This window comes from Zonotrichia albicollis, chromosome 6 (assembly GCF_047830755.1).
Source record: "Zonotrichia albicollis isolate bZonAlb1 chromosome 6, bZonAlb1.hap1, whole genome shotgun sequence".
NCBI classification, from domain to species: Eukaryota; Metazoa; Chordata; class Aves; order Passeriformes; family Passerellidae; genus Zonotrichia; species Zonotrichia albicollis.
This window is the reverse complement of record NC_133824.1, coordinates 2,060,063-2,086,647: the sequence shown is the minus strand read 5'-3', so window position 1 is coordinate 2,086,647 and position 26,585 is coordinate 2,060,063. Positions and strand designations below refer to the sequence as shown.

The window sequence follows — 26,585 nt, the reverse complement described above, 5'->3', positions numbered from 1 at the left end:
TCATTATGCTAAAGATGTGTTCCAGATCATGATGAATAAAGGAGTCTCAGGATGTGTAATTATATAACAGCAGTTAGTGCATGAGCACATCATGGCACAGGAATTATTCTGTACTCCTACTGCTACCACGGAAGGCGTGAAAGAAGGCAATTTAACACAACAGCCAACGTAAACATACCTCTGGTGCAAGATACTCTGGAGTGCCACAGAAAGTCTTCATTGTTGCTCCATCCTTGATGCCTTCTTTACATAGTCCAAAGTCTGTTATTTTTATGTGTCCATCTTTATCCAGCATAAGATTTTCCAACTGTGAAGAAGAGCCAAATTAAAAGACATGATTACCTGTAACATACACTAATCCTGAGCAGGATAATCAAAGACATGAATTTTGCAGATCAGTTTTGAACCTCATCCTCACTGGGATCATAGCCAGAGCATGTAAAATGTAAATATACATTGGTAACATTTTGCTCAGTTCTTTAGGGAACATGAAGTAACTAATTTGTAGTCTTGGGGTAACCAAACATATAGACAGAAAGAATGCAGAACATGAACATTGCATTTATGCTTCTACAGTATCATCATCAGTAGAACACCAGTTCTTTAGAAAGTATATTAAGTATTCCCCCTCACACAACTTCATCTCTGCTTTTACTATGATTTTGTTAAATAATCTGTACCAGTAAGTAATAGCATAAAATAAATAAAACAGAAATCATATGCAAGGTTAAGGAACCACTTCCAAAGAGATTCTTTAAATGAGAATCAGTATATACATTTACTCAGCACATGGCATTCATCCCACCTGAGCCTCTAATTTTTGAGAAAGTCACCCAGGTATTAGGACAGTTTCCTCAGTGTATCAAGAAAGTGCATTACAGGGGAATCACAGTGATATGGAGACAGAGATCCCAAAATTACTCTGACATAGTCTGAGAACATTACAGAGCATGCTTCCTTTATACTGCCCCTAAATGAACTATCAGGATCCCTTCATCCTGTCCTAAAAACTCTGCTTAGGAAGAAAGAAAATGCTATTGTTGCATTTTCCTCAAGAATTTCTCAAGTCTGTTTGCCCTGAGATACCTTGGTGGTTGGGGTTTCTTTTCCCCTTCTGTGCTCCCCAAACAAATGAGAAACTTGAAGCATAGGCAGTTTTCTAACTGCAAGCAGCTACTATGAAGATGATGTGAGCACACTGCCAGGAAGCACAACATCCATGCAGTGTGAACTTCCATCTCTCTGCTAGGACCAGGATTATGTTCCACCGTGCAGAAGCACCAGCAAAGTTTCTCTCAGAACATAAGCAGGCAAGTGAAAATGAAACCCCTGTAGCCCAGTAACCCTTGATGTTCTCTGAAATGCTGCCAGAGTCACAATAAATGCCTTATGCAGCTTCTTGGACTATCAAAGGCTTTAGACATCCTGTAAAGTCCAGCCCAACAGCTGCAACAACAGTTTGGATAAAGTTCAGTCAGGAAAGGATTTCTTAATAGTTCAGGATCATTTTTGCTTTTTTTAACAACAAACAAAAAGCCAAACCCCAAAAGCCTGAAAATGATTTTTCTACGTACCTTCAAATCTCTATAAACCACATTCTTCTCTGAATGCAGGTAATCCAGCGCTGAAACAATCTCAGCCCCATAAAACCGAGCGCGGTCTTCAGAGAAGACACGCTCTCTTGACAGATGGAAAAACAACTACAAGAACAGTAATTTGTTAACTTTAAATGTGTCTGAATTATGCCTTGCAGTTCACAAGCCATCCTGCTTGGAAGATGCTATTAACTAAGAGAAAACCCCTTCCCACCCTCACCCAGCTGAGTTCCCAAATGTGTTAAAAAGCATCATAAATTAAATTATTAGATAATTATGTCTCATATTCACAGACACACACTGAAAACCAGTACATGTACTGCAGTCTTACAGGGTCAGAAAATTATAAAACTATTTTTGACTGAACTACAAATACATGTTAAAACTAAAGCCCAATGCATGATTTAAGAGAAATGTTAATATTCCAACTTTTCCTTCCTGACTCTAATAGCAGTCAGCAGCTGCTAGTTCTCCCTCCAAGTATACTCACAATATTAAGTGTTAAAACTTGCCTGACAGCTAGAGCAACTAGAAAGCAACCTTGCCTTCTTGAAATTCTGAATGTCAGATTACAATATACAGCTGTCATGTAAAATATGAACCTATGCCCAAAACCTCTATGTTCTAAAAATGGAGTTGAAAAAATTAAGTCTTATTTCTTCATATTAGTTAAACCTGTGAACAGCTCTGTTTAATTGGGACAACTTGGATTAATTAGAATTGCAAAAATGGACCTTAGCTAAATAATGTCAAGCAAAATTAGCAGTAGAACAAGAAAATCCTAAAGTATTAAACATTATTGTATTTCCCTTACCTCCCCTCCATTAGCATACTCCATAACAAAACACAAGCGATCGTGTGTCTGAAAGGAATACTTTAAAGCCTGAAACAGATTTAAACCAAAACTTAGAAGACAGATCATAGTGACAATTAGAAAAGCATTTTTAATAGATTTCCAGAAGCAGATGTGAAATTTTCTATTTTAGTGAACATTTTGTCCTTAAATCTTATATAATACTTTTATTTTCCTGCTGCAGCTGAGGAAACTGCCAACTTATTTCGCTAAAAAAATTTAATAAAACATTAAACAAATTCCTTGCAGAAGTTATCATCACCTAAAATGCTGCAAAACAAAGTTCTGGCCCATTAACAGGGACTCAAAGTGTTCCAACAGTGACTGAAGTTTCCTCCTCTGGCCACAGGTTCAACTGTCAGAACAGAGGCCACAACCAAACCCTGGAGCACGAGGTTTCACCACACTGGCTACAAGACCTCTTATATGAAGCACACATATTTTCACACACCAGCCCCCTGGCCCCTGCCCTGCTGCTGCTGACAGCCTGCCAGGGGATTGGCCAACACTGGCAATACCAATCTGTGGGCAATGCACAGAAACAGACAGAGGGAGGCTGTGATGGAGAGTCACAAGGTGCCCGTGTATAGTCCTGTCACAGGGATTCCTGGAGTAACATCAACTTGTTTGCCATAGTATTAAGGTTTTTCAACACAGAATGTGCTGAGCTGGAAGGGGCCCAAAAGGATCATCAAGCCCAACTCTCGGCCCTGCACAGGACCACATGAAGAATCCCACAAGGGACCTCGGAGTGTTGTCCAAATTTTTCTTGGACTCTGTCAAGCTGGTGCTGTGACCACTTCCCTGGGGAGCCTATTCCAGGGTCCAGCTACTCTCTGGGTAAGAACCTTTTGCTAGCACTCAAGCTAAACCCAGTCTTGTAGCTAATCTCTCAAGCCCTTGTTCTGGATACTTTGGTTTATAAAAGCATTGAAAAGAAAATACTGAATACGATATTGTGGTCTTCATTACAAAGGGTGGCACTTCTAAACCAGTCATATTTTTTCTGGAAAAATGAAGAATCAGGTTTTAGACATGTCAACACTATTGAGTTTACTCAATACAAGCAATATTTACTTCCAGAGGTCATGCTTAAAAGGTCTGAGTTCCAGCTAAGCCCTTGTACCTGGCCAAATGAAACAACCAGGATCCTACACAGTCTCTTAGAGCCTTTAAGCAGTTGTAAAAAATTCAGAGACAACTTGTAGTAGATATTACAAACAAAATCTTGAGATGGAACTTAGATATCTGAACTCAGCCCAGAGAGACTGCTGGCAATGGAGGTCTAAAATGAGAGTATGGATTGACTTTACAATTTCAAAAAGAAAGCAGCAGATAAAGCACAGTCCTGCTCTTCTCGTTCCCATTCCACATGCTCCTACCACTATCCTTTGGCTGGCATTCCCAGTGCTCTGATGCCACTGGTGAGCTGTATCTGGGAGCTTAAAAAAAACCAACAAAGACAAAATCAAAGTTTTTTTCTGCCCAGTGTATCTTCCTGAATTTGTTTGTCACAAAAGCAGAGTCACCCTGACCTCTGCCACAAAGGGGAGACCAAACATTTGAAGGGCAAGGAAAGCAGATACTCCTCTTGAGACAGCAATTAAATGGGTGAGCCCTAATGTCAAACCACAGCCTGAAACACTGTCTTCAAGAGGTGCTGAGGACCTGCCCTGCAAGAATCAGAAAACTTGAAAAAGTATTTTCATTTATGCACCCCTAAAATGGAAGGCTACAAAAGTACTCAGCCACTCTGTAAACACAGACCTCAGATGCATTAAGAGACAAAAAATAAGGAAAGCCTTGGTGGTGGGGATATCAAGTTACACTGTGCAGAGGCAGAAATGCTTACTGTTAGGAAGGGGTGCCGGGAGTTCTGTAAAACCCGGTTTTCTGTCAGCGTGTGCGCTACTTCATCCTGAAATGCAAGCAGAAGGAAATCAGCAAAGTGATTCCCCAGATCAGGGGTCCATTTCAAACACTAACAGAGCAATTATTTACAACTGCTGAGAATCCTTCCCATGACTTTGACACAGGCTGTATCAAGGGTAAACCACATCCCAAAGTTTCCCATTTACTCACCTTTGCTACAATAACTTCCTTCTTCAGAATTTTCATAGCGTAATACCGTCCAGTTGCTTTTTCTTTAACTAAAATGACCTTTCCAAAAGTGCCTTTTCCCAGTAGCTTAAGGTATTCAAACTCATTCATGGTCTGTTAACGATACAGATAAAGAAGAAATGAATTACATGATCTAACAAGAAGTGTATTATTCTCAGACCAGAATTTCTCATTCACGTGAGAATGCATCGCATATGTCGCACATGTGGGATTTTTCATCCTTTTGTTTAGTAGAATTCAGGAGCAGAAATGATTCTTCGACAAAAATGAGTGCCAGTGCACTCCCAAAGATAATCAATCAAACTATCTACAGAAAACCATAAGCTTTCAATTAACTGAACGCTCTGTTGCATGACTCAACACTGAACTGTACAAGTAACACTGAACATATTAATCCATAGCCATTCTGACCTCCTAGCCAGTGCAGACATTCATTAAAAGGCACATGCTGCTCTAATTCCGGGGATTAAACCCACACCTTTTCTCTGATGTTCCCCACCTCTCTACGAGATCAGTTTTCTTGTGCTTCATTGAGCAGTACCAAAAACCAGAGACAAAATTACACCCTGTAAGGTCTCTATCTACTTGCTCAATGGGACTTTTGAAAGGGCTTTCCAGTGGTTCATGCACTCTGAGTTGAACATATGGGGGAAATCCCAACCAGATATTCTCATGAGGTCAAAAACAGCACAAAACACTTACTGGCAAACTTTAGAAAATCAGGCAACTTTGGCTAGAGGTTTACTGCTCTAGCATATCCAATCAACATAATATATATATATCCAATCAACATAAAACACTTCTCACAGCATTAACCTGGACCATTCACCTTAGCAAACTTTAAATCCATTCGATGGTAAGTAACTCAAAATAGTCCAACAAGAGGGAATGAGGAGAGAAAGACAGGAAAAATCTAGAAAAGCACAGATACAGCTACCAACTCCTGGGTTCCAGCTGTGTTCAGACAGAAACTCCAAGAACAGGCAGGGTCCAGACAAGGTGATGGCCTTGTGTTGGACCCTAAATATCCCTTGGCCTTCACTGGCCCTTCCCCCAGGTGGGACTCGTGTTCATTTGGCCTCTCAGGAGCAGGGTTAGGGAGAGTGGAGCACTGTCTCTGGTGTGTCAGTGACTGGCAGCCCTGCCAGGCTGGGATACAGGCTTAAGGGAGGGTGGGGCACTTCACTGTCTCCCCAGAGCAAGGCCTGACCCCACACGCATGCACCCCAAAATATCTTGAGACATCTTTCCAGTCTCTGACAACCATCCCACGCCTCGAGACAGGACCACAGTAATGGTACCTTTCCTCTTGTGGTCTGATCTAGCAGACAGAGCAGAAAGGAGAGAAGAGAAGCACACGAAAACTCATATAATGGGCAATTGCTAGTTGGGCTTTGCCAATAACCAAAACTTAAGTCTAGTTAATATCCTCCTATGCAGTGCTCTCCACTCCCTCCTCACTGCAGGTGAGGTGAGATGCAAATCAGGATCCAGGGGAAGAGTTCATGAACCATTCTTTCAGCTGCAGTGCCTGAAGAGTCCAGCAGTTTGGTCGGTGATTTCCTGTGTGTTTCTTGAGACAGCACTCCTTTTCTGGGAGGTTTTATATGATTTTATACAATTATTTTTGGCACTTGCTGGACCTGTAAACTGGGTTCCAAAATAGCTTGGTAAGTTCAATTTAGGATTCTCTATGACTTATTGATAGTGCAATACATTGCCCTCCTTGTCAAACTCTGTAAGGATCAATAGTTAGGTTGTTTTGCCTTTTGGAGCCCATTATCTTATAGGTCCAGGTATCAGCACCACCTGAACAAATATACACATCCCAAATTGCCACTGTTATCCCTCCCACCAAACAAGTTTCAGGGGGATTACCAGAACCTGTACCCAGGGAAAGAGGAAGAGGGAAACAACATTCAGTAAAATTCTACTAATTGCCTGAATCGCCTCAGGGGTGGGGTCCAATACACACCAATATTCAGTCAGTCATTCCAACTTCCTCAGCACATTGTTTTAGTCAAGTTCCTGAGTTTGGACCAGATACTTTCCAACTTTACCAGACTCTTCAGCAGTTCTCACACCCCAAATCTTTTTTCTCTTAATCACTTATGCCTTCTTCATCTACAGCTGGAACTTCCCAGCTCCACTGGGAAGCCCCTTTTCTCCTTCATTCCAGGGCCACCAACAGTTCAACATTCCCTGCTTCGGTACAATCATGCCTCACACATTGCTTACCATTACTACACACACTTTCCTCAATACAGTAATTTTATACTCTGCACTGAGAAGACAGGAAGAGGTACATAAACTTGTTTCCATCATCATATGAAATCCTATGTGTGAGCCCCCAAAACTAAACAGGAGGGAGGAATCTTTCACTCACTCTGGCAACCAGAGGGAAAATATGAACATCTCAAATTATTGCAGCAACAAACTTATACAAACATATATGAACATAAATATCTTAAAACCCTTCAAGATAAAAACATGTAAACGCTTGATGCAGCAAAGAACAGCAACTCCTCTGTCCTATCATCACTTCATCCTCTCATGGAACACTTCTAGAAGGAGAAAACTTGGTCCCACTCCAACCTACTTCAAAAAGAGGAAGCATCTACTTGGCAATCTTTTGTGTTCTCTGCTATAGAAAGTTTAATTGAATAATTAACAGACTGTGAAAATAACCTTAGAACATATAAAAAATGCAACCATCACCAATGAAATTTAAGTTATCTAGTACCTTAACAACACTGATGAGCATTCTGAGCCATGAAGACCAACTTGAATTAGAGTAGCCAGCCAAACTTTTGAGGCCTTTTCACTTTAGACAAAACAGTTTTCATTGGATCTACATATTCTGTTACATCCAATTTTGCACATTTGGACTCCAGTCCAAAAGCCAACCAATAACATATATTTGTTCTATGTGTGTGATGTTAGAGTGGTCCTTAGGGAAAAGGACACCATTCTCTTTTCTTTCTTGCTCACTACCTTGAAACCATACTTGCTACTACAATTGTTAGGAACTATGTCCTGCTAGGATGGTCAACTAAACCAGGAGCTAACAATAGTGCTGGCATACTGGGGACACTGTTCTGAAAATAAAGATGATAAACCATTTAATGTATTTCATTTTAGATTTCAGATTTCACTGCAGCTTTCTCTCCAATGGATTTGCTTTTTACTATATTATTCAATACAGTCCCTCTGTTCTCCTCTTTGTCCAGAGCTGACTTTAATCACATAATTTAGATGTCTCCAGCTGCAGATCTCACAGCTGCGTGTACAGTTAAAGTCCTTTCCACTTCTGCTTAAGAAGCTCTTCATTCCACTTCCAGACATACATCCAGGCTTCTGTCTGGTCAGGATGTACTTGAACATGCAGAGTTATTACCAAGACTAGAACAACAAATTTGTACCATGACAAAAGTATTTTTCCCCCAGAGGTTACGGATTCTGCAGTCCCACCTCTGGTGGTGGGAAGGCTCAACACCCCCTTGCTGCCAGGAGGAGGCAGGGCAGGAGGAGCTTGCAAAGCTTCATTGCAAATACAAGGAAACTGAATTCAACGCCCTCTCCCACTATTTGGAGCTGGCACAGAGAGCTTTTTGTCTTGGGCTTGATCCTTAAATTTTGCAATAAATAACAATAACACTGGAGAAGGCCAACAGGGCACTGGCTGTTTCCCATGCACTGGTTGGAAGCCCACTGCCTGCCATGCTCTTCCAGCAATTTACCACACGTTGGAGTGGGGAGAGGGATGACTTCCTCCCCCTCCAACAAATTAATATACACTCCAACAGGTTTAAACTTTTCGCACAACAGGTCACTCCCTCCTCAGAAAGCTTTGTTTCACTCCCCATCAGTGAAATTTTCAAAACATTCTCAGTTTTATTTTCTTTAGGGCGACTGCTAATTTTCCCTTGCAAATTAGCCAATTCTGTTGCAGAGTGTCATATCATCACCATCACCTCCGCCTTTGGATAGCAGGGCTTGGGGTGAGGGGCAGTGGGGACTGGCTTTGCTGAGCCAAACCCCTCCTCCAGGGAGTGGAAGGAGGTGACATCAGTGACATCATGCCCAGAGAGTCCCACCACCTCATTTTTACCGATGGGCAGAGCTTATGGTTTGGGGAGGGGTTTGGCTTTGTTGCATCAAACTCCTCCGAAGAGCAGAGAGGGTTGAAATCACCGTCAGGGAGGCACAACTCCTCCCCTAGGCTGGATTCCCTGGTTCATCCTCCACAGCTTCCTCAATGGTGTTAATTTGCAACTCTAAAGCTCTTTGGTTCCCGCACAAAGTTGTTTAACAGGTTTCTCAGGTTTCGGGCTAGTTGCTTTTGGGCTGTTAATTCTCACTCCACCCTGAGGCGAGCTATTGTTTCAGCCTCCGAGGCAATTTGCAACTTCATCAGCTCTTTCCCTGGCCCTTCCAACACGTGCTGCTTCATCTTTCTGGACAGCCATTTAGGACTCCGAAGTGGAACCCTACCAGGCAGTTTTTTCCCTTCTTTTGACAAAGCTTCAATATATACCTGAGTTTTCTGCCAGATTTTCTCAGACCACATGTCTGCGTCTGATCAAGCTTCCATACCTGGGATTCAATGACCTTTTTGCCAGAAAACACAGGTTTTGACTGAAAACTACCTTCTCCTTATTCTGAGCTGGACATATGGAAGAAATACCAACCAGATATTCTCGTGAGGTCAAAAACAACACAAAACCCTTACTGGCAAACTTTAGAAAATCAGGCAACTTTGGCTAAAGGTTTACTGCAATATCCAATCAACATAAAACATTTCTCACAATATTAACTTGGTCCATTCACCTTAGCAAACTTTAAATCCATTCGATGGTAAGTAACTCAAAATATTCTAACAAGAGGGAATGAGGAGAAAAAGATAGAAAATATCTAGAAAAGCACATATACAGCTACCAACTCCTGGGTTCCAGCTGTGTTCAGACAGAAACTCCAAGAACAGGCAGGGTCCAGACAAGGTGATGGCCTCGTGTTGGACCCTAAATATCCCTTGGCCTTCACTGGCCCTTCCCCCAGGTGGGACTCGTGTTCATTTGGCCTTTCAGGAGCTGGGTTAGGGAGAATGGAGCACTGTCTCTGGTGTGTCAGTGACTGGCAGCCCTGCCAGGCTGGGATACAGGCTTAAGGGAGGGTGGGGCACTTCACTGTCTCCCCAGAGCAAGGCCTGACTGTCCCCTAACCCCACACACATGCACCCCAAAATATCTTGAGACATCTTTCCAGTCTCTGGCACTGCCTCCCAGATCAGCCATTTACTCTGATTAGTTTCACCATGAGGAAAAGCACTGGAGGAATCAGAGGCTGAGCAGAGAATGTACCATTGGATCAGTGACCACTGCCAACATGGCAACAACAGGACTGACACAACCAGAGGCTGCTGCAGCCTCAGTTTGGGAAGAAATTTAAAATGTCCCTAACAGCAATCTTCCATATTCTTCCCTAGAGCTGGGTGAGGAGATTTTCTGTGAAATTGCTCAACACAGTTAATGTCAGGACCCCAGTAATAATTTTGGTTATCCTCACTAACATGTCCAGGAAGACAGTCACTGTTTCAGAAGACTATCTAATGAATTACGTGGTTCTTACATTAAGAACTGCTCAGCAAGAGCAGGATCTGTTCAGCCAAAGACCCAGAAGCCTGATGGCAAGCTGACACAGGTAGCATTAAAGTAGCCAATCACATCACTCTGAAAGCACTGATATGACACAAGGGGAACGCACAAGCTTAGTGAAGACACTGGTGGATATCTTTTTATACAAAAACGTCATTGGTTTTCGCAAAACTGAAACAAACTTATGGAAGAGGGTGAGGATGACAATGGTGAGATGAAGACAGGAGGAAGTGCCCACCTAAAATCCACAGACAATGGATTTGCATGGGGAAAGGTTCTATCAATTCCCTCTTTCAGGAACAGATGGGAACACTTTTGAAAACAGAAATATGAAGAGAACACAATGGGGTAGAAAGAAATATATGGAAGTTGAAGACAGATACCTAAAAAGGCTCAACAGGGCAAAGATCTCCTCTGGCACATACTCATGTCACGGAAGGCCATTCCTCAGCTGGCCCTCTGCATTCAGACTAGGTAGTGCCTAGTGCAAAATCCCAAACTGTAGGAGCACTATGGACAGACACTGCAGTGGCTGGCTGGAGTTAGCCTAAACCCTTAGTTCAGAGCAATTAAATCCATGGACCCACCCTAAACCCTGCAAATCCATCAGAATACTTCTGCACCAGCCTGCAAGGAGTTTACAGAGTCACAAGGTCCAGCAGGAGCTTTGGTTTCAGGCTCTGTACCACAGGAAAATGGGCAAACCAAAGCCAGACCTGAGCTGGCCTTGAAAGCCATCCAGTAACGACACGTGAACTCAGAACTCTGGCAGGCTCTGCTCAGCTGAGACAATTGTTTCCTCCAGAAGCTGCATCTACAGCCAGTCATGTAATTGTCAGGGGTACAGACACAGCTTGATGGCTACTTCTTGTCTGTATTTGAGAAGACCTAAAAAAGAGTCATTCGTATTATACCCACTTACCACTTTGTGTTTTGGCTTTGTCATAGAAACTTCCATTTCTTCGGCACCTGAATTATCACTGGGAGAGCCAGATCTGAAATCCATCATCTCTTCCTCTTGTTTCTTGAGGCTGTCTGCTACTGTTTGGATGGCTTTTGTCCATTCTTCCCTGGCAAAATATAGGCAAATGCATTAATTACTTGTGGCTTTAGATTACCATCTGCCATGGCAAGGTTCACCAAGGAATACAGAACCATGAATCAATGGAAGATATGATGAATTATGTGCATTTTCAAGCACTGTAAAAATGCATTTTTAAAATCTTTATTAATCATACTAGAAACAAGAGACAACTGAAGTCCTCCCAGTCTGGACATAATACAAGACTTTTTGGATAACAGAATTTCTAATGGGCAGTCTGTCAACAGCTCAGGATATGACCTGGTCATACAGAGATTTACATAACCAAAACAGACTTGCCAAAACCAAAAAGCAAAAGGCTTATATAAAGCAATTAAAGACAGTTTCTACATGTCTGTGGTGCACTGAAACACACATCCAACTCCTGGGACACTATAGCACCTCTTCAAACACGTATCCCGAATTTTAGTGGCTGCAGTGGCAAGAGATGTTCTTGGAAAAGGTCTTAAAGCTTAGGACACTTAGGTTATTCTTCTGTTGTAAAGATGATGACATTAGTACAGCAATTGCTGTGTAAACTTTAGCAGAATGTCAGCAAAAGCAGTGACATTTCATCTTAGGCACAGGTCTTGGTTACGATAAAGTTTCCACAGCTGTTTCAGCATCCAGTGCTCTAAGAGTGACCCCTTAACTCCCATGGAGACAACTTCCACTCCAGTGTCCTTGGGGAGATTTCACACCTTTGGAGCTACTGAAGTGAAAGTTCTTGGCCTTCACTCGATTTCACTGCAAATTTGTTGAACATAAAGAATACAACTCATAAGGGCTTCCAGGGTCTCAGGACAGTCTTTAAAGACACACACAGGGGCTGAAGACACATCCATGGACTACCTGAACTTACATGTTTACTGTCTTTTGAATATGCAGGGAACAGGATGTGGTGATTTAGTTGGTGTTTCTAGGGACTGGTTAAATTCTACTCCTAAGGACATCTCAGGTAAAATATTTTGCTACTACAGCAGGATCAGCAGCAGCCAATGCTGAACAACTCTGTGCACAATCTGCAGTGCAGCTGTGCCATCCTTATCAATGTCCAATTTTTCACTGGTCACTATGAAGCTGTTTTTTTTTCTCTTTAAATCATATCTGAACATGTGAGTTTACATTTATAATGGATGCAAGAGGCAGATCATTCCCTAGAGGAAGCAAAGTCCATGGGAAAAAGTATCCAACATAAGATTTTAATAAAAATTGCACCACACAAGATCTTCCCTGCCTTGGTGCATTTTTATTTTGGATTTTGCCTCAATCGTGCACAAATCACCCAGCCCTGTATGGGGCAGCAAGGTAATGTCATACTCAGAACATTCTTCCTATATTCCCAGAACAGACTGCTCTATTCACCATCACTAACATGAAATAATTCCCTTATTTACTAATCATATTTTTACATTCAAAATTATTACAAAAAGAACTTCTTCTTCCACACTTTTCTCTCTCCAATTCTTTCAAAAAAGCGAACATTGGTTCTAAAGGCATACAGAAAGCTAAAGGCATATTGACCTTCGTATCTCTTTTGTTACTGACTTGGTTGAGGTCTCAGCCCTCCTGAAGTGAGTATATTTGATTTCTGGGAGAACAGAATTTCACCCTCAGCTTTTATGTCTCAAGAGTACACAACAGAGGTGACTAACACTCTGAGCCCTGAAGTGTAACAAAGCTGACTTAATTGGCTAGGAGGGAACAAAACAAGACTGAAATACAATCTTCCCCCAAGTGGAAACTGCTATTCACTCCCTTTAGGGTCAGTGACCACAAAGTTCCTAAAAGAAACAAGGACAAGTTTCTTTTTCTTTGCTTTTAATTTGACTAAACCTTCTTCTGATCATTGTAACAGAATCAAAAACAATAATAAGGAGCATGCAAAGTGCATGCAAAGCCTATGAAAGAAATAAGTGAGTAATTCTTGGTAGAATTTACTGATCTTCAAAATAAACATGTGCTAGGATCATATCTAGAGAAGACCAGGCTTTTAAGATACCTTCTCCCTTAGGGCAATGATACTGGAACAATTTCAGTTCCGTTTCTGGAGAGCAAGTAAATATTTAAATACTCAGTTGCTGTATTATAGCTGTGCTGGAAAACTGTTCTCTCTGGAGGTAAGAGATCAATTCTCCAATGATGAGAGCACAGGATGTAGCTCTTAGCTTTGTTTCCTAAAAGATGAAACAGAAATCTGCACCTGCAGCAGATAACTATCACCTTTATTATCTAATTTGCATAAAACATTAGCAATCAGCAATGATACAACTAACTTTTCTTTTAGCAATAGGGTGTCTAAATAGACTTTAAAAGGTCACTATTTTGGTACAACTCAACTCTGCCTGAATCTCTATTCCATTTGTGCTCATCCTTCCAGAAACTCCCAGGTCAGAAACCCTTCATTTTACATACCACAACATTTCCAGTGAGAAATGAACCTTACATTCCAGAAATAACTACCTGTGTGCTGGTACACACCTGCACCTGTCCGTTTTGGATACCCAACCTAGCAAGAATTCACTTCCAAACGCTGCTCAAAATCCACTCTCTGAAACCCTCCCTTCAGGGTTGCTTTTATACTGGAAAATGCACTAAAACTGAAGGCACTCAAAAATTCTTTGTCACTTTTCAGTCCAGACGTACATCATCTGATAAATAAGAGCTTCAGCAGAGGACTCACTATTAATGCTGAACACTTGCATCTGCTTTTGCAAGGAGTTTATGCATTAAATATGAATGAAACATACCGCTCCTCTGGAGTCTCCACATGAAATGTTCTTTCAATTACTGTGGTCCACTGGAGGCATCTAATGATAAATGTGTTTGGTTTAGGTCGCTCTGTCTTCATCAGCTGGCACTCTACCACAATCAAGGAAGAAAGAGTCATGGTACATAAGCAGGTTTAAATAATCATTTGTCTTTATTCTTATCTAGCAAACTGCTGCAATTAATCAGCCATAGAAATCTCTGTAAGTACTTCTTTAGGAGACTTGAGACAATTTACTGTGTTGATGAAACCAATAAATAGCTTGGGAGATAGCCATCTAAGTAGCTCTGAAATCAAATTCTGCTTTGAAAGGCTCCACATTGGGTCTGCCCATAGAGGTAAGCAGAAATGTGATGTGATAACACAGAAGCCATTCAGACTCAGGTCCCATACTCTAAAGGTCATGCAGAACACAGCACACGGCCAAACCCATTTGATAATGCAGCAATTACATACACTGAAACTAAAATCAAGCCCCCACATCCCCTCCTATTGACTTTCCCATGTAAAACCCTGTCTGTGGGTTCCAGGGAGCTGCAGGAAGAACATCTGATCGTTTTGCAGCAACCTGATGAAGATCAGACTCAGCATTTCCAATCCTCAAACACTAGAGGGAACATCAAACTGCAAAGGCACCCCCTGAGAAGACCCCGCTCCAAAAGCCTTCTGGAGAGCTGGTGTGAGCAGCTTCCAATCCCTGCCAGGGTCTAAGCACAGCCTAAAATGCTACAGAAGTACAGCTACATGCTAAGCCACCACTTCCTTCATAAAAATGTTCTGTCGAGACCTGAGTGTAATTTTTAAATTTTTTTTTTTTTTAATTTTTATATTTATAAATTTCAATTTAATTTTTTTTAAAATTTTTACATTTTACTTTAAGCTTCTTAGAATGTTACAAGTGTTCATCCTTCAAATTTGGGCCAGAAAATGCTCCTGGATAAAGGGTAAGCTTTAGCTCTACTAACAGAGATCTAAAAACAGAAGAAAATCAATGAAATAACAACAGGAGCCAAACCACCACATTTTTCGGATAAACGTTAATAGAAAAGCTAATTAATTAAACAGATCCTGCTAGAGGAAAGTCAAATTAAGAAACCAAGTCAGCAGGGGAAAAAAAATAATTGTAGGAGTTTTTTCCTTGCATTAAACTCTTTTCCTTGCAGTTAATGAAACCACAAGCTTGCTGTTATATGGTCTCCAGTTTCTAAATAGACTCCTAAATAAATAAAAAGGCACTATGAAGACAAGAAGAAATTTCTGTTTACTGCTAGAGCTATGAACTTCCTCCACCATCAGCAATGTGCAAGCGGAGGACAGAATCCACCAGAATAACAGTACACATTACTAAGGTTACACTGGTACCATTAGGTTAATTTCATTATTGTGTAAATTTAGAATGCTCAGTTTTAAGTTCAAGCTCTTAATTAGCACCAAGATAAAATATTTACTGCCAGTGTTTTTGAGCACTGTATTTTTGGCAATATATTTCATGCCTCATTTGCTGCTGGAATTATAAGCTTTTCAATTAGTAACTCTGCATTTTTCATTACAAGAAAATATAATTTTTCTTTAATAGCACGCTGAGGTTATGCTGCATCCTCCTAAAGCACTCCAATTAGATAAGAAAAAGTGTATTAATGAGTCATGCAAAGGCTTTAGTGCAATAAATGGCACTCCTTCATTCAGATTAAACAACGTCCACGCAGCAATGCAGCCACCTCTGTGAGAGCCAAACACAACTGCCCGGGTGAGCCTGGGGCTGATAAATTCCACCCCAAAGATCTCACTCCTACTTCCAGACCTCCCACCTCCTTAGCTGCCCTTCTTTTTTTTGTTGTTTGTTTGTTCTGCCTCCCGTTTTTATCTGCTCAACATGATTAGAGGAAGGCTGGGGTTGTCCTCCAGGAGCCTGCACAATGCAGCCCTCAGACACCGAATGTGGCTGCAGACTCAAAGAACAGCATCAGGCTATTTCCTAACCCAGAGCTGTTCTCCCATACTTATCCCAAAGTACACCATCATAAAGAAATTAACACAGAGGTTTTGCTTAGATTTTAAAAACACTTTAGATTCATATTCTGAAGTAGCTGTATAGATATTTAAACTAGCCATGAACTCTAGAGTTAACCATTTAATTTCAGCATGATAAACCACACAAGGTTTTTCCTGTTATAGACAGGGACCAATTACATGTCACTCTTCCCCTAAATCAGCACTGTCCATTGATATTTGTTAAGCTTGCTGATCCAGCAATCTTTAAGGCATACAGCAAGATGAATAATAGAGATTTGTCAGTTAATAACCACTATAATTCAGGAATGTCACCCAGAATTGTTTTGTTTAGTGAACAATATGCTGTCTAATTACCCTGCTCAATCATAACAGCACATATCAAGAAATACAGAAGGCTTTCCTTTACCAAAGTGCTACACCATATAGGTTGTAAAAAGTTTGAAACTACCACTTATTTCTCACCATGTATGATAATCACACGGATTTTATCAATGAAACAAATGAACAGTATTTTTTTTCTTACTTTTAAACCCAACTGTGTGTTCTTCACTCCAGCTGAAGTTAGAGAAGCACCAAATCCACCTTCTTTAATCATTAATATACTACTGCAATGTGCAGCACTTCAGCACAGACAGAGATGGTGTGTAGTATTAGGTCTGATTTATGGCATGTTTGGGGATTCTGCTATAAAAACATTCAATTTCAAATAGGGGCTGAGGGTTATCCACTTTGAAGGAAGTTTTTCCTGTGAAACAGGCCAACATAAGTATTCCCAATTTGCAACAGAGTAGGTACTATAAACAGCAGCCCGTTGAAAATTATTTAAATTTCTCTAAAGAACCTCTTGATTCTTTCCCAGCTTGGTCTTTTAAAGTAAGTAGGACAGAGAAATTGTTCCTAACAGGAATAGACACCAAGGCATTCAAATGTAAATTACCATTTTGTATTTGAAAGACACTTAGTATTATCCCAGTGACTTTCTAAAATGTCACAATATTTGCTTTCCCAGCACTTAAGCTAAAAGGCAGATTACTTTCGATGAAAGTGTCAAACTCTGCTCCCTATATAATGACATCACACTTAAAACAATAATGTCAAGGAAGAATCCTTCCTATTCCTACTTTGGTTTCTTTAAGGAAGGGTATGGAGAAACAGAAAAAAGAAAACAGAAAAAAAAAAGGAAAAAGGTAAATAAGGAAAATAGAATGATGAAGAAATAAAACTTTTGGAAGACAAACACAAATATTACATTGAAGTGTCTGTTTTCTGCTAACAAAACTGTATAGATTCAACTCTGAACTGTTCAGCATGGCAAAGGTGAGGGGCCAGGAGCACCAAGTTACACACCTGCACAAAGGTGGCTCTTAGTAGCAGCACACAAAAATATCAAAAAATCCAACCACTAATCTGGCCATCCTGTGCCCTCTGAAGACTGCTTGACTGCAGACACACAGTCCTGTCCCAAAAGGAGCTCTCGTATTGTTGAGCAATTATGTTTTCAGCAGTACAACAAAACCACCACAGTCCATCTTCCTTTTTGACAGCCGGGAGCAATAATCCCTTTCTAACAGGAACAGCCTCTCTCTCCATGTGGTTTTTCACAATATACTGCTTTTCTCAGCTATATGGTTTTAAAGGCTTATAACCTAATAGGGAGACATACATGATAATCCGAGATTACAATTGGTATGAAGGCTACTTATCTCACAGATTTACAACTCAGCCTCTACTGGTTATTCATCTGCTGGAGCTCTGGAGCAGAACTTTTAGGTACAGACTTTTTTATTCCTTCTACCTTATTAGTAGAAAAGTACAGAACAAAAAACACAAATAAGATTCAAACACTCAGGCACCACGCTTCACGAGTGTTACTTTGGGTTCTTCTGTATTTGTTTTTTGTCTGTTGTCATTTTTTTTTTTTAAGAATCAATCTGTAATTCCAGAGAAAATAAACTCCTTAAACACAGCAAACATCAGTATATGGTTATTTTAAAAGGAAAATTAGGTGGAGAAAAGGTTATTTTAAATAAATAGTACACCTCTCTTTAGCTACAGGGGCTTTGAAACAAGTTTTCAAAAATTAAAACCCTCACAGACCAAAAGGAAAAAGCACTGTGGGAGAAAGAAAGGACTGTCAAGCACATGGAAATCACACACTATTTATTGCTTATACTTTCTTCATACCCATTAAAGGAAAAGACAGGTGACCATTAGTTGTTATCTTCTGTCATAGCTTTCTCATTAATTATTTCCCACTTCTCATGTGCTGACAAAATCACTCAATATGAATTTTACACTACAAGTAAATAAAATTCCCCCTTTAAAAAAAAAACCTCCTTTTACTTGCAAAGACAAAAAAGCCTACATTTTTTGTACAGCAGAAGAGGGTAAAGATTTTAATCAGAAACATGGGACCACTTCCAAAGAACAGACTGACAGAGACAGCCTGCCATCTCATTAAAAAAAAAAAAGTCTGGTTCACTAATTAACAAAAAAGTCAGGGCTATCATGGTCTCTTGGACGAAAAGAAAACAGAAAGATTAATTTTTATTAAATATTTAATATTGATATTTAAATTAATTCATTCTTTTACAAAATAATTTCACTGGCAGGAGGCTTCTGCAGGCCTGTGCTCTGGCCTGAGCCTTCCTCCAGAGACTGCTCAAATTCATTCACACTAACACAACACGTTAACCCTGAATGAAAGGATCAGGCAAGCAGGTTCAAAGGGAAAGCCTGTGGTGCAAAGTACATCCAAAGCGATCCCTGAGATGGGCTCAGCTGGTTAGAGCCTGGTGCTAATAACACCAAGTTTGTGGGTTCAATCCCCATATGGGCCATTTACATGAAGAGTTGGACTCGATGATCCTGTGGGAACCATCCAACTGAGAATATTCTGTCAATCTGTGGAAGCGTGGAGGGCACCCAGAAGGGACAGAAGTGCTGGCAGCACTGCCTGCTACTGCCTACATGAGAAATCAAATCCTGGTGGGGAAACAGCTGCTTTCTGTGGGCCCAAATCCACAATAATGACTTCTAGCAAGGAGGCCCCACTCCAATCCTCAAGGCCTCCCTGAGATGCCACCAGGCAAGAGCCACTGCCAGGAACATCCTCCCACCCACCACCAGCCCACAGTGCCTCTTACAGGCAACTCTCACAACTCATCTATCTACAGGCACGTGCTGTGTCTTCTTTGACAAAGCTCCAATGCCATGGTAACAAACCTGTTTATCTAGAAATGCTGAGACTGATGGGCTCAACCTGCCAAAAAAGCACCATGTTGCTGTTAAGAAAACTGACTTAAGTTAACCCATTTTAAAGGCAACTTAAGACAAAGGAAAGGTGATGGACACATTTTTACTCCTTAGTACTGAGCTGCCCAAGTAATGCAGTTAGCAGCAGCAAGAGGATGGAAGTGCCCTCCAGAAAGTGCATTTGTTAAAAGCCTCTGGCTATAGACCAAGTACTGAATTAATTTATAAATTAATGGCTTTCTGCTGCTTTGCTTTACCTTCTTGATCTGTAAGAAGATATCAATCTAAAGAGGAAAGTACCGTGTCATTACTGAAATGAAAATACTCTGAGAATTCTCCCTCTCAAACGACACAAAAAGCCCCAAAGCACTCTTGGAATCCTGTACAGAGGCACCAGGAAACAGCATGTCCATTATGTATTCCCTCATCACTCACTACAGGTATGTGCTGCTACTGGAGGAAAAACAATGAACATTTCCATTAATTCCTACTGCTGCCCAGCCCTCTTCCAGGAGCAGGGTGTTTCAAAATAAATACCTGCTTAATGATCAGCTACAAAGATGAATCCGCTGTATTTTGAGCTACCTTGTAATGAAGAGGGAAAGCCCCTACCCTTCTCTCTGCAGAGCTTTGCTTCCAGTAGTCACCAGGAACATGGAACAGATCATTGTTAATAATGCCACAATGATCTATTTTTAAGTGGTGGAACGAGACACAGGCAGATCACAAGACAGGAAAGATTAAGAACAGGAGAAAATAAAAGCTGGAAGTATACAGTGAAAAGTTAAAAACATGAGCAAGAAAAGGAAATTATCTTCAGAGTCTTCTATCACATCCTGTGCTGCAGCACCTGAGCAAAGTCGGAAATGTTTGCATAGTACAGAGTGCAGAGGTTAGGAGATGTTATTATTTCCAAACCTTTTTGTTGGCTTTGATAGAAGAACTATGGGTTTGTGTTCAAAATTAAGAAAATCCAAGGGTGCTTCGTTAAAATGTGCTCATTCTGCATTCTCTTATGCTAACAATTAAATAACTCTGACCAATGTCAATGCCACTGGAATCCAGATCTGGTGGCAGTAATGCTTCTGCTGTACCTAACCTGCCAAGTACATGCACCTGGGTGAATTCTCCCTTTAAAGCAATTTGCTGACTAACATACATACAAAATATTAACAAATAAACCTGTTTTATTCAATAACCAGAAATGCTAAATTACTAGAAAACTTAAAAAAAACCAAGAAAAATAAGCAGAGCATCAAACCTCCACATTACAGTCATTCCTGAGAAACACAGTGGGATTTATCAGCTCAAATAAACACACTTTGTGTTTAGACAGTGCTCTGGGCAGATCTGAATGTTACTGATGCAGCTTCCCAGCTATGTTACAAGAAGACATCAGCCCCAAAGTGGACAAGGAAGCAGCTAGAAACACTTACGAGCTACTGAGAAGTTATTTAAAGGTGATTCCCGCTGGTCCACATCCTGTGGCCGCTCCTTGTAGCCAATGAAGGTGCCATCATTCTTCAACAGAAAATACCGCGGCCTCCATGTTTTGATGTATTCTCCTGGAAAGAGAGGATGGGCAAAGGGAAACAACATCAGAAAACACCCCAAAATACTGACACACCAATAATTTCTGTTAATATTGGAACTGTATGTCATCCTGACAGCAGCAGTTGTAAGAACATTCAGTTCAGTCTGATACAAACAGTGGAAAAACACAGGCACTGAGTCACATACTGATAGCGATGTTAGCCATAAAAATGGGACTTCACAAAAGGTAAACAGCTATGTTTTGTTCTTCCATCTACTTTGATTTCCATTCAAATTCTGCAACATCTGCCTTAAATGCATTTTAAATTTTAAAAAAAATCAGAGCAGATGTCCTATGTATTATTTTTGCTATTGTCATTTTTCATACTGACAAGTGGAGAAATTTTTTTCATTTACATTTTGCAGCGCAAGTATTTTAAACAAGAATGGGTAATTTACTAATTAGTCAACTGCTTTATCAAACCAACAGTCACTTTCAGACCATAAGAAGATAATTCTCTGCTTATGTTACATAACATCACTCACTTCTCTCACAACATCTCAAGCATGAAACACAAGATGATATATCACAATATGAAGGAGAAAACACTGGATGATGTATAGCCACCACAAAGTCGAAAACAAACATCTATTCTGAAAGATATGTCACCTTTCTTTGTCTGAGGAAACACCCATTGCTCACACCATGCTACTGCTCATCAGCTCATCTGATGCTACTGCTCACCTGCACAGGTGACACTTGCATGACTGCATTACAGCCACATTCAAAATGTGAATAGCAGCAGAATAAGAAGAAAAGAGTTAATCAAAACCTCAGTTATTTACTAGATTTATTAAGGTAATAATAAATCTTCAGGGAAGGAAGAAGAAATCCCTTTGATGGCTCTTCTGGACGACTCTCAGTATGCCTGAGTTTTCTGCTCATTTACCAGATCATTGTTTTCTGAGGCAGTCTCAAGAATCTCAAATAGCTTTTCACGGTGTCAAGTTGCCCCTCTAGGTCCTAAAAAGGTCCTGTTTCTACTCAGCTGAATCACAAAAATCTCATTCAAGGTGTTATTCTAAACACAGTACTGGCCACACTTTTCCAATTCTGCTCACCCCAAAAACTGATTTAAAAATTTTAAAAGCAAGTGGTCAACTACAAAGCGCCCACAGCCACACATCAACCATGCCCTCCTCCCTTCTGTATGGTTTCTCACTGGTCTGTTTAACACTGAGAAGATGACAGAGCACACTCAGAGCTGAACTGCCACAGCAGGACCACACCTGTGCACCCTGTAATGCTGCCCTGCAGTGGCTGGTGCTCAGTGCCCACAGGTGCACCTGCTGGCAAGCTCTTCAAACAACCAAAATAGATGAGAGAAGGCTCACCAGATTCATTGGCTCTGGCAACCTTCTGCTGCTCTGCTGTTCTCCAAGGCTCTTTTCATGCTTTCCCATTGCTCAGCTTTCCTCTGCTGGTGATTTCTCTCCCAGCAAAGTGCACCCTGCCCCAGGAACTCTCTTGCAGCTGCTTTGTCTCCTTCCTGTCCCCAGAGAGCTCCTCTCCGTCTGTGGTGCAGTTTCAACCTGCTCTGGGCAGCAGCTGTGTCACTTCTCTGCTCACACTCATCCTTCTCCCTCCTGCACACAGAAGCAGAAGCAACCCCGACGCCCACACAACACAGACAGGGGTGTGCACAGCCCCCACCAGCTGCTTTCACCTCCTTAGTCCTCACTGGGATTTCAATTTCCTCATCTAAAACAAAAAACTAAGAGCTACTGAGCTGTTAGGGAAAGTCACTCAGAGCCACCTTTGCAGTGGCCATGTCTGCAGAAAACATCCATGTGAACTAATGAAACAGGTATGGGGCAAGAAAGAGGAGAGGAAAAGGAGCACAAACCTTCTCATTGTTTCTTTTAGAGATGGCTGTTACTGCCCTAAGTGTTACACCAGCCTGTAAGGTGCTTACGAAAGTGTCATCATCGCTCCAGGAATTTCAGAACTCACCTGTCATGGTTTAACATTTATAGGCAAGGAGGTAAATGTAGAAGGTTTTGTTGTCATCATCTTTTTAATTCTGACCTTAATTAAATGCCAAAAACTTTCTGGGATCAGCAGGAGATTATGAAGCCTTTCACATTTAAATTATCAGTCCAGCTCGGCCCAGATCAGCGAGATTACTCCAATCTCATTACTGTTACACCACAGATGTGACTACAGGGGCGAGAAGACACTGGCATGCTCAGGCCAGCTCCTGACTAGAGGTCTGCCAGGTAAGCAGGCTGGGAAGGTGGCTGCCCAGACCATCAGGATTTTGGAACGGGCTGTCACATACCTGACTCCTTGGCATTTTCTTCTCTTTCATAAAGCACACCCAGGAGACCTAACGACCACCAACACCTCTTACCAAATCTGCACTTAGGACTAAACCCAGATTGGATGGGACAAATAATATCTGAACAGGGACAAGATTGAGAATTTTTACTTCCCTTACTCCCTCATTTATGCTACACATCCTCCCCACTGGCATTTACAGAGGGGACAATAATTTTTTGCAGATTCTGAAATTATTATCTGGTTATATGCAGCAAAGTACACATAATTTTAAACAGAATAACACTGTACTGTCACAGGAGACTTTCTCTAAGATTAGATGCTTATGTTTGGCTCTCATACTTCCTTACAGCTTTATCCCACCGATCTGCTTCTCTGTTAGAAACACATCCTCTAACAGGATTAATCACACAGTCTTTAAAATTGTGCATTCCATACATATATAGCATCCTCCTCCACACTCACTGCTTCTGTGTGAAAAATCAAGGATTTCATTACCACCAGCCTTTCTGCAGGGATCATTCTACTTGGATCTTCCTTTAAGCTCTGCTTTAGCTGGTTATGGTTCCTGATTCACCTTTTTAATTTGCAAATAAGTAACATGATTTTATTTAAATTTTTTTCCACATGTCTGGAGCTTAATGAATACTGTAATATGGCAATCCAACATATTATTGATTATTGTTCTTGCCAAGAAGAGTATGAGGCACAGTGCAGCATCTGTGGTACAAGTTTTTATTATATAACACACTGAGGTTGTACTTCTGCATCCTGCAAAAAAGTGGCAAGACACTGCCTGGTGTGTGACTTCCCAAGGAAATGATCTCCAAGTATAATTTTACATTCAAGCCTGAGCAAGCCATCATTCCTCTGCAGAAGCTCGGAAACACAGACTCACCAACAGTCATCAAAAAGATGTACAAAGTGCATATTCTTAAGAAACAAGCTTATAGTTTTATGATTAGCTAAAAGACTATAAATGGCCTACAGCCCACGAGGACCACATCAAAAGGTGACAGCAAATCTGAGTACTGGAGGCAGAAAAGGAGTTTGTCAATACAGACAAAAAAATAATTATGTGGAACTGCTGGGACAAAGCTGTCTGAAAAACATCAACACCTTTTCCTTCCTCCAATATACTCAGCAAGCTGTCATGCCTCAAGAGTGAACTGAGCTGTTTCAATTTTTGCCCTGTATTCTTTGTTCCTGTTGCGGTTTTGTTTTTAAGAATCACAAGAAGAAGTTACTTGAAGTCACTAATATTAGCAGTTATGTAGTCACACTAGAAAGAATCATACCGAGTACAGTAAATGCAAGCATGTGTGGCAAATTCTATCAGACAACACTAAAAAAAAAAATAATGATCCACCATGGAAAAGTGAACAATTTACAAAGCAAAACATTTTTTCCTCTGTGATTCATTGCTTGTGTAATGCCCTGGCAGAGCCTTCTTTGTTTTCAGTAACAGAATGCTAACACTGCAGAGACAGGAAAGCAAAAGCATGGGTTATAAATCCTACATATAAAATCCTGGAACCAAACAGACTCCTCTGTAGCTTGCTGGCTTTATTATTTAAAATCTTTATGTATCATTCTGTTTACTCCGAGCAATTTCCAAATTGCAAAGATTCCCAAACTGTATATATCTGGAAACATACACAAAGATTGTTATAGACTGATTTCCCTTTATTGCCTTGTGCCTGCCCCCACACACTGCACATTAAAATACTTAACACACACTCAGAATGTAAATCCATCTCATGCCAGAATAGCTTTTTCACGGTAACACATACTGCAAAGCACTCTTATGCCTGAATATTTCAGAAAAAGTTAAACACAAAACTCCTTTGGCTCATGAAAAGTTAATTCTACTGAGGATTTACAATAATGCAGGGTTAGATTATTTTCCTCTCCTCCCCACAACAGTATCTCACCGAATCTGGAGCTGTCTACCACTGATAGAGTGTCTAACATCAGAAACAGCTGCCACTCCCTGGGAAGCTCACGGGGTAAGTGGAGAATAATGAGCAGCAAGCACCAGCAGAACAAAAGAAAATCCATCTTTATTTACCAACTGCTGCATGCTTGTTGCTGCATCAAGCTCATTCAAAGCCAACACCACACCCTTTAATTCAGAACAGACTATATTTAAGAAGCCTCTGCTTTTGTTTTAATCAACTCATACATACCGATGGTTTGAAAAAAAAAAATCATTAGGTTAACCAAGTCAGCATCCAATGCTACCCTTGATATTTACAAAAGCACCAGAGCGACTATTAACTTTCTTATGGCCCAAAGTAACCAAGTAACAAGCCCAGGGGCACTGACTGAAAACAAAGTCTCAGTTATACGAAATGCAGTCAGGTGGCTACCACAAATCTACCAATAAATAATGCATTAAACTTTCTCCTCTGAGCATCAGAAGTAGCACCTTTAATTGCATTTAAGCGTAACACTCAAAAAATTAGAGCTTTTGAGTTATGCAAGCCTTTTGTACATTCCCACACGCTCTGATGATGTAGGGCACTCCCTGCTTGTACAGCCCCAGTTCCTGTCCGAGGGAACATGAAAGTTATGCCAATCGAAACGCTAATGTGCCACCCATCAAAGCACAGTGACTCATTTCTGAGCCTCAATGGCCATGAGAAGTGGTCTGCATCCTGTCGGCCTAATAAGGGCTCCGAAAACAGACGCCAATTTCCTTAAAGATGTGAAGCTTTCAGGAGCTGCCATCTCGTTCGTGCTGAGGAGTGGGATGGGGATTTACAGTTAGTTCTTGCTGCTTGAGTAAACTGAGTAAGTGTCCACTCGCTTCAAAACCAGCTGAAATCAAAACAGATTTGGAAAAAGAAAGCAGGGCTTGAAAACTTGCCTTTGCATTTCTAAAGCACTCGGAAGCAAGCCCTTTCCAAGTGCAGGGAGCTAATTCTGGATCTTAACGACCTGACACCAAACAATTAAGTCTAGGGTGACCTGAATGAAAACTCTCAGCTCAAGTATGTTTCGTTTTTTATAAAAATAGCTGCACAGACACCCACCAGGCTGGTGCACCACTCTTCGCTCCCCGATGCAAACTGTCAGAACAAGATATTTAAACACAGTAGCATTTCGGTAGCTTGGGGAAATTAAAAAGAAAGGAAAGAAAAAGAGGTTATGTTAATGTCTTTCCCAACACGCCGGCGGAGAGAGGAGGACCTCTGGTTTGCCTGCCTATTCAGAGGCGCAGCGAAGGGGCCGCTTCTTTGATGATTTTTTGGGGCCCCTCTCTGGATGCCTCCTCGGCCGCGGCCTCCAGCGTACAGCTGCAGAGGCGCTCCCTGTGCCTGGAATCTCAATGAGGAGCCTGGGGCTGCCGGCGGGGCGGTCACC

General features: G+C 41.0%; 1 protein-coding gene across 4 annotated transcripts in view; it reads right to left on the bottom strand.

Moving 5' to 3' along the window:
* AKT1 (AKT serine/threonine kinase 1) overlaps positions 1-26,585 on the bottom strand; it is a 79,168-nt gene that overhangs the window by 19,190 nt on the left and 33,393 nt on the right. For all 4 annotated transcript variants that reach the window (XM_074542269.1, XM_005483298.4, XM_074542268.1 and 1 more), the window contains 8 exons: positions 20,779-20,907; positions 14,055-14,166; positions 11,146-11,293; positions 4,531-4,662; positions 4,301-4,366; positions 2,410-2,478; positions 1,575-1,700; positions 179-307 (listed from right to left, as the gene is read on the bottom strand). In XM_074542269.1, the coding sequence (XP_074398370.1) occupies positions 179-307; positions 1,575-1,700; positions 2,410-2,478; positions 4,301-4,366; positions 4,531-4,662; positions 11,146-11,293; positions 14,055-14,166; positions 20,779-20,907 (911 nt within the window). The remainder of the gene's footprint in view (positions 1-178; positions 308-1,574; positions 1,701-2,409; positions 2,479-4,300; positions 4,367-4,530; positions 4,663-11,145; positions 11,294-14,054; positions 14,167-20,778; positions 20,908-26,585) is intronic.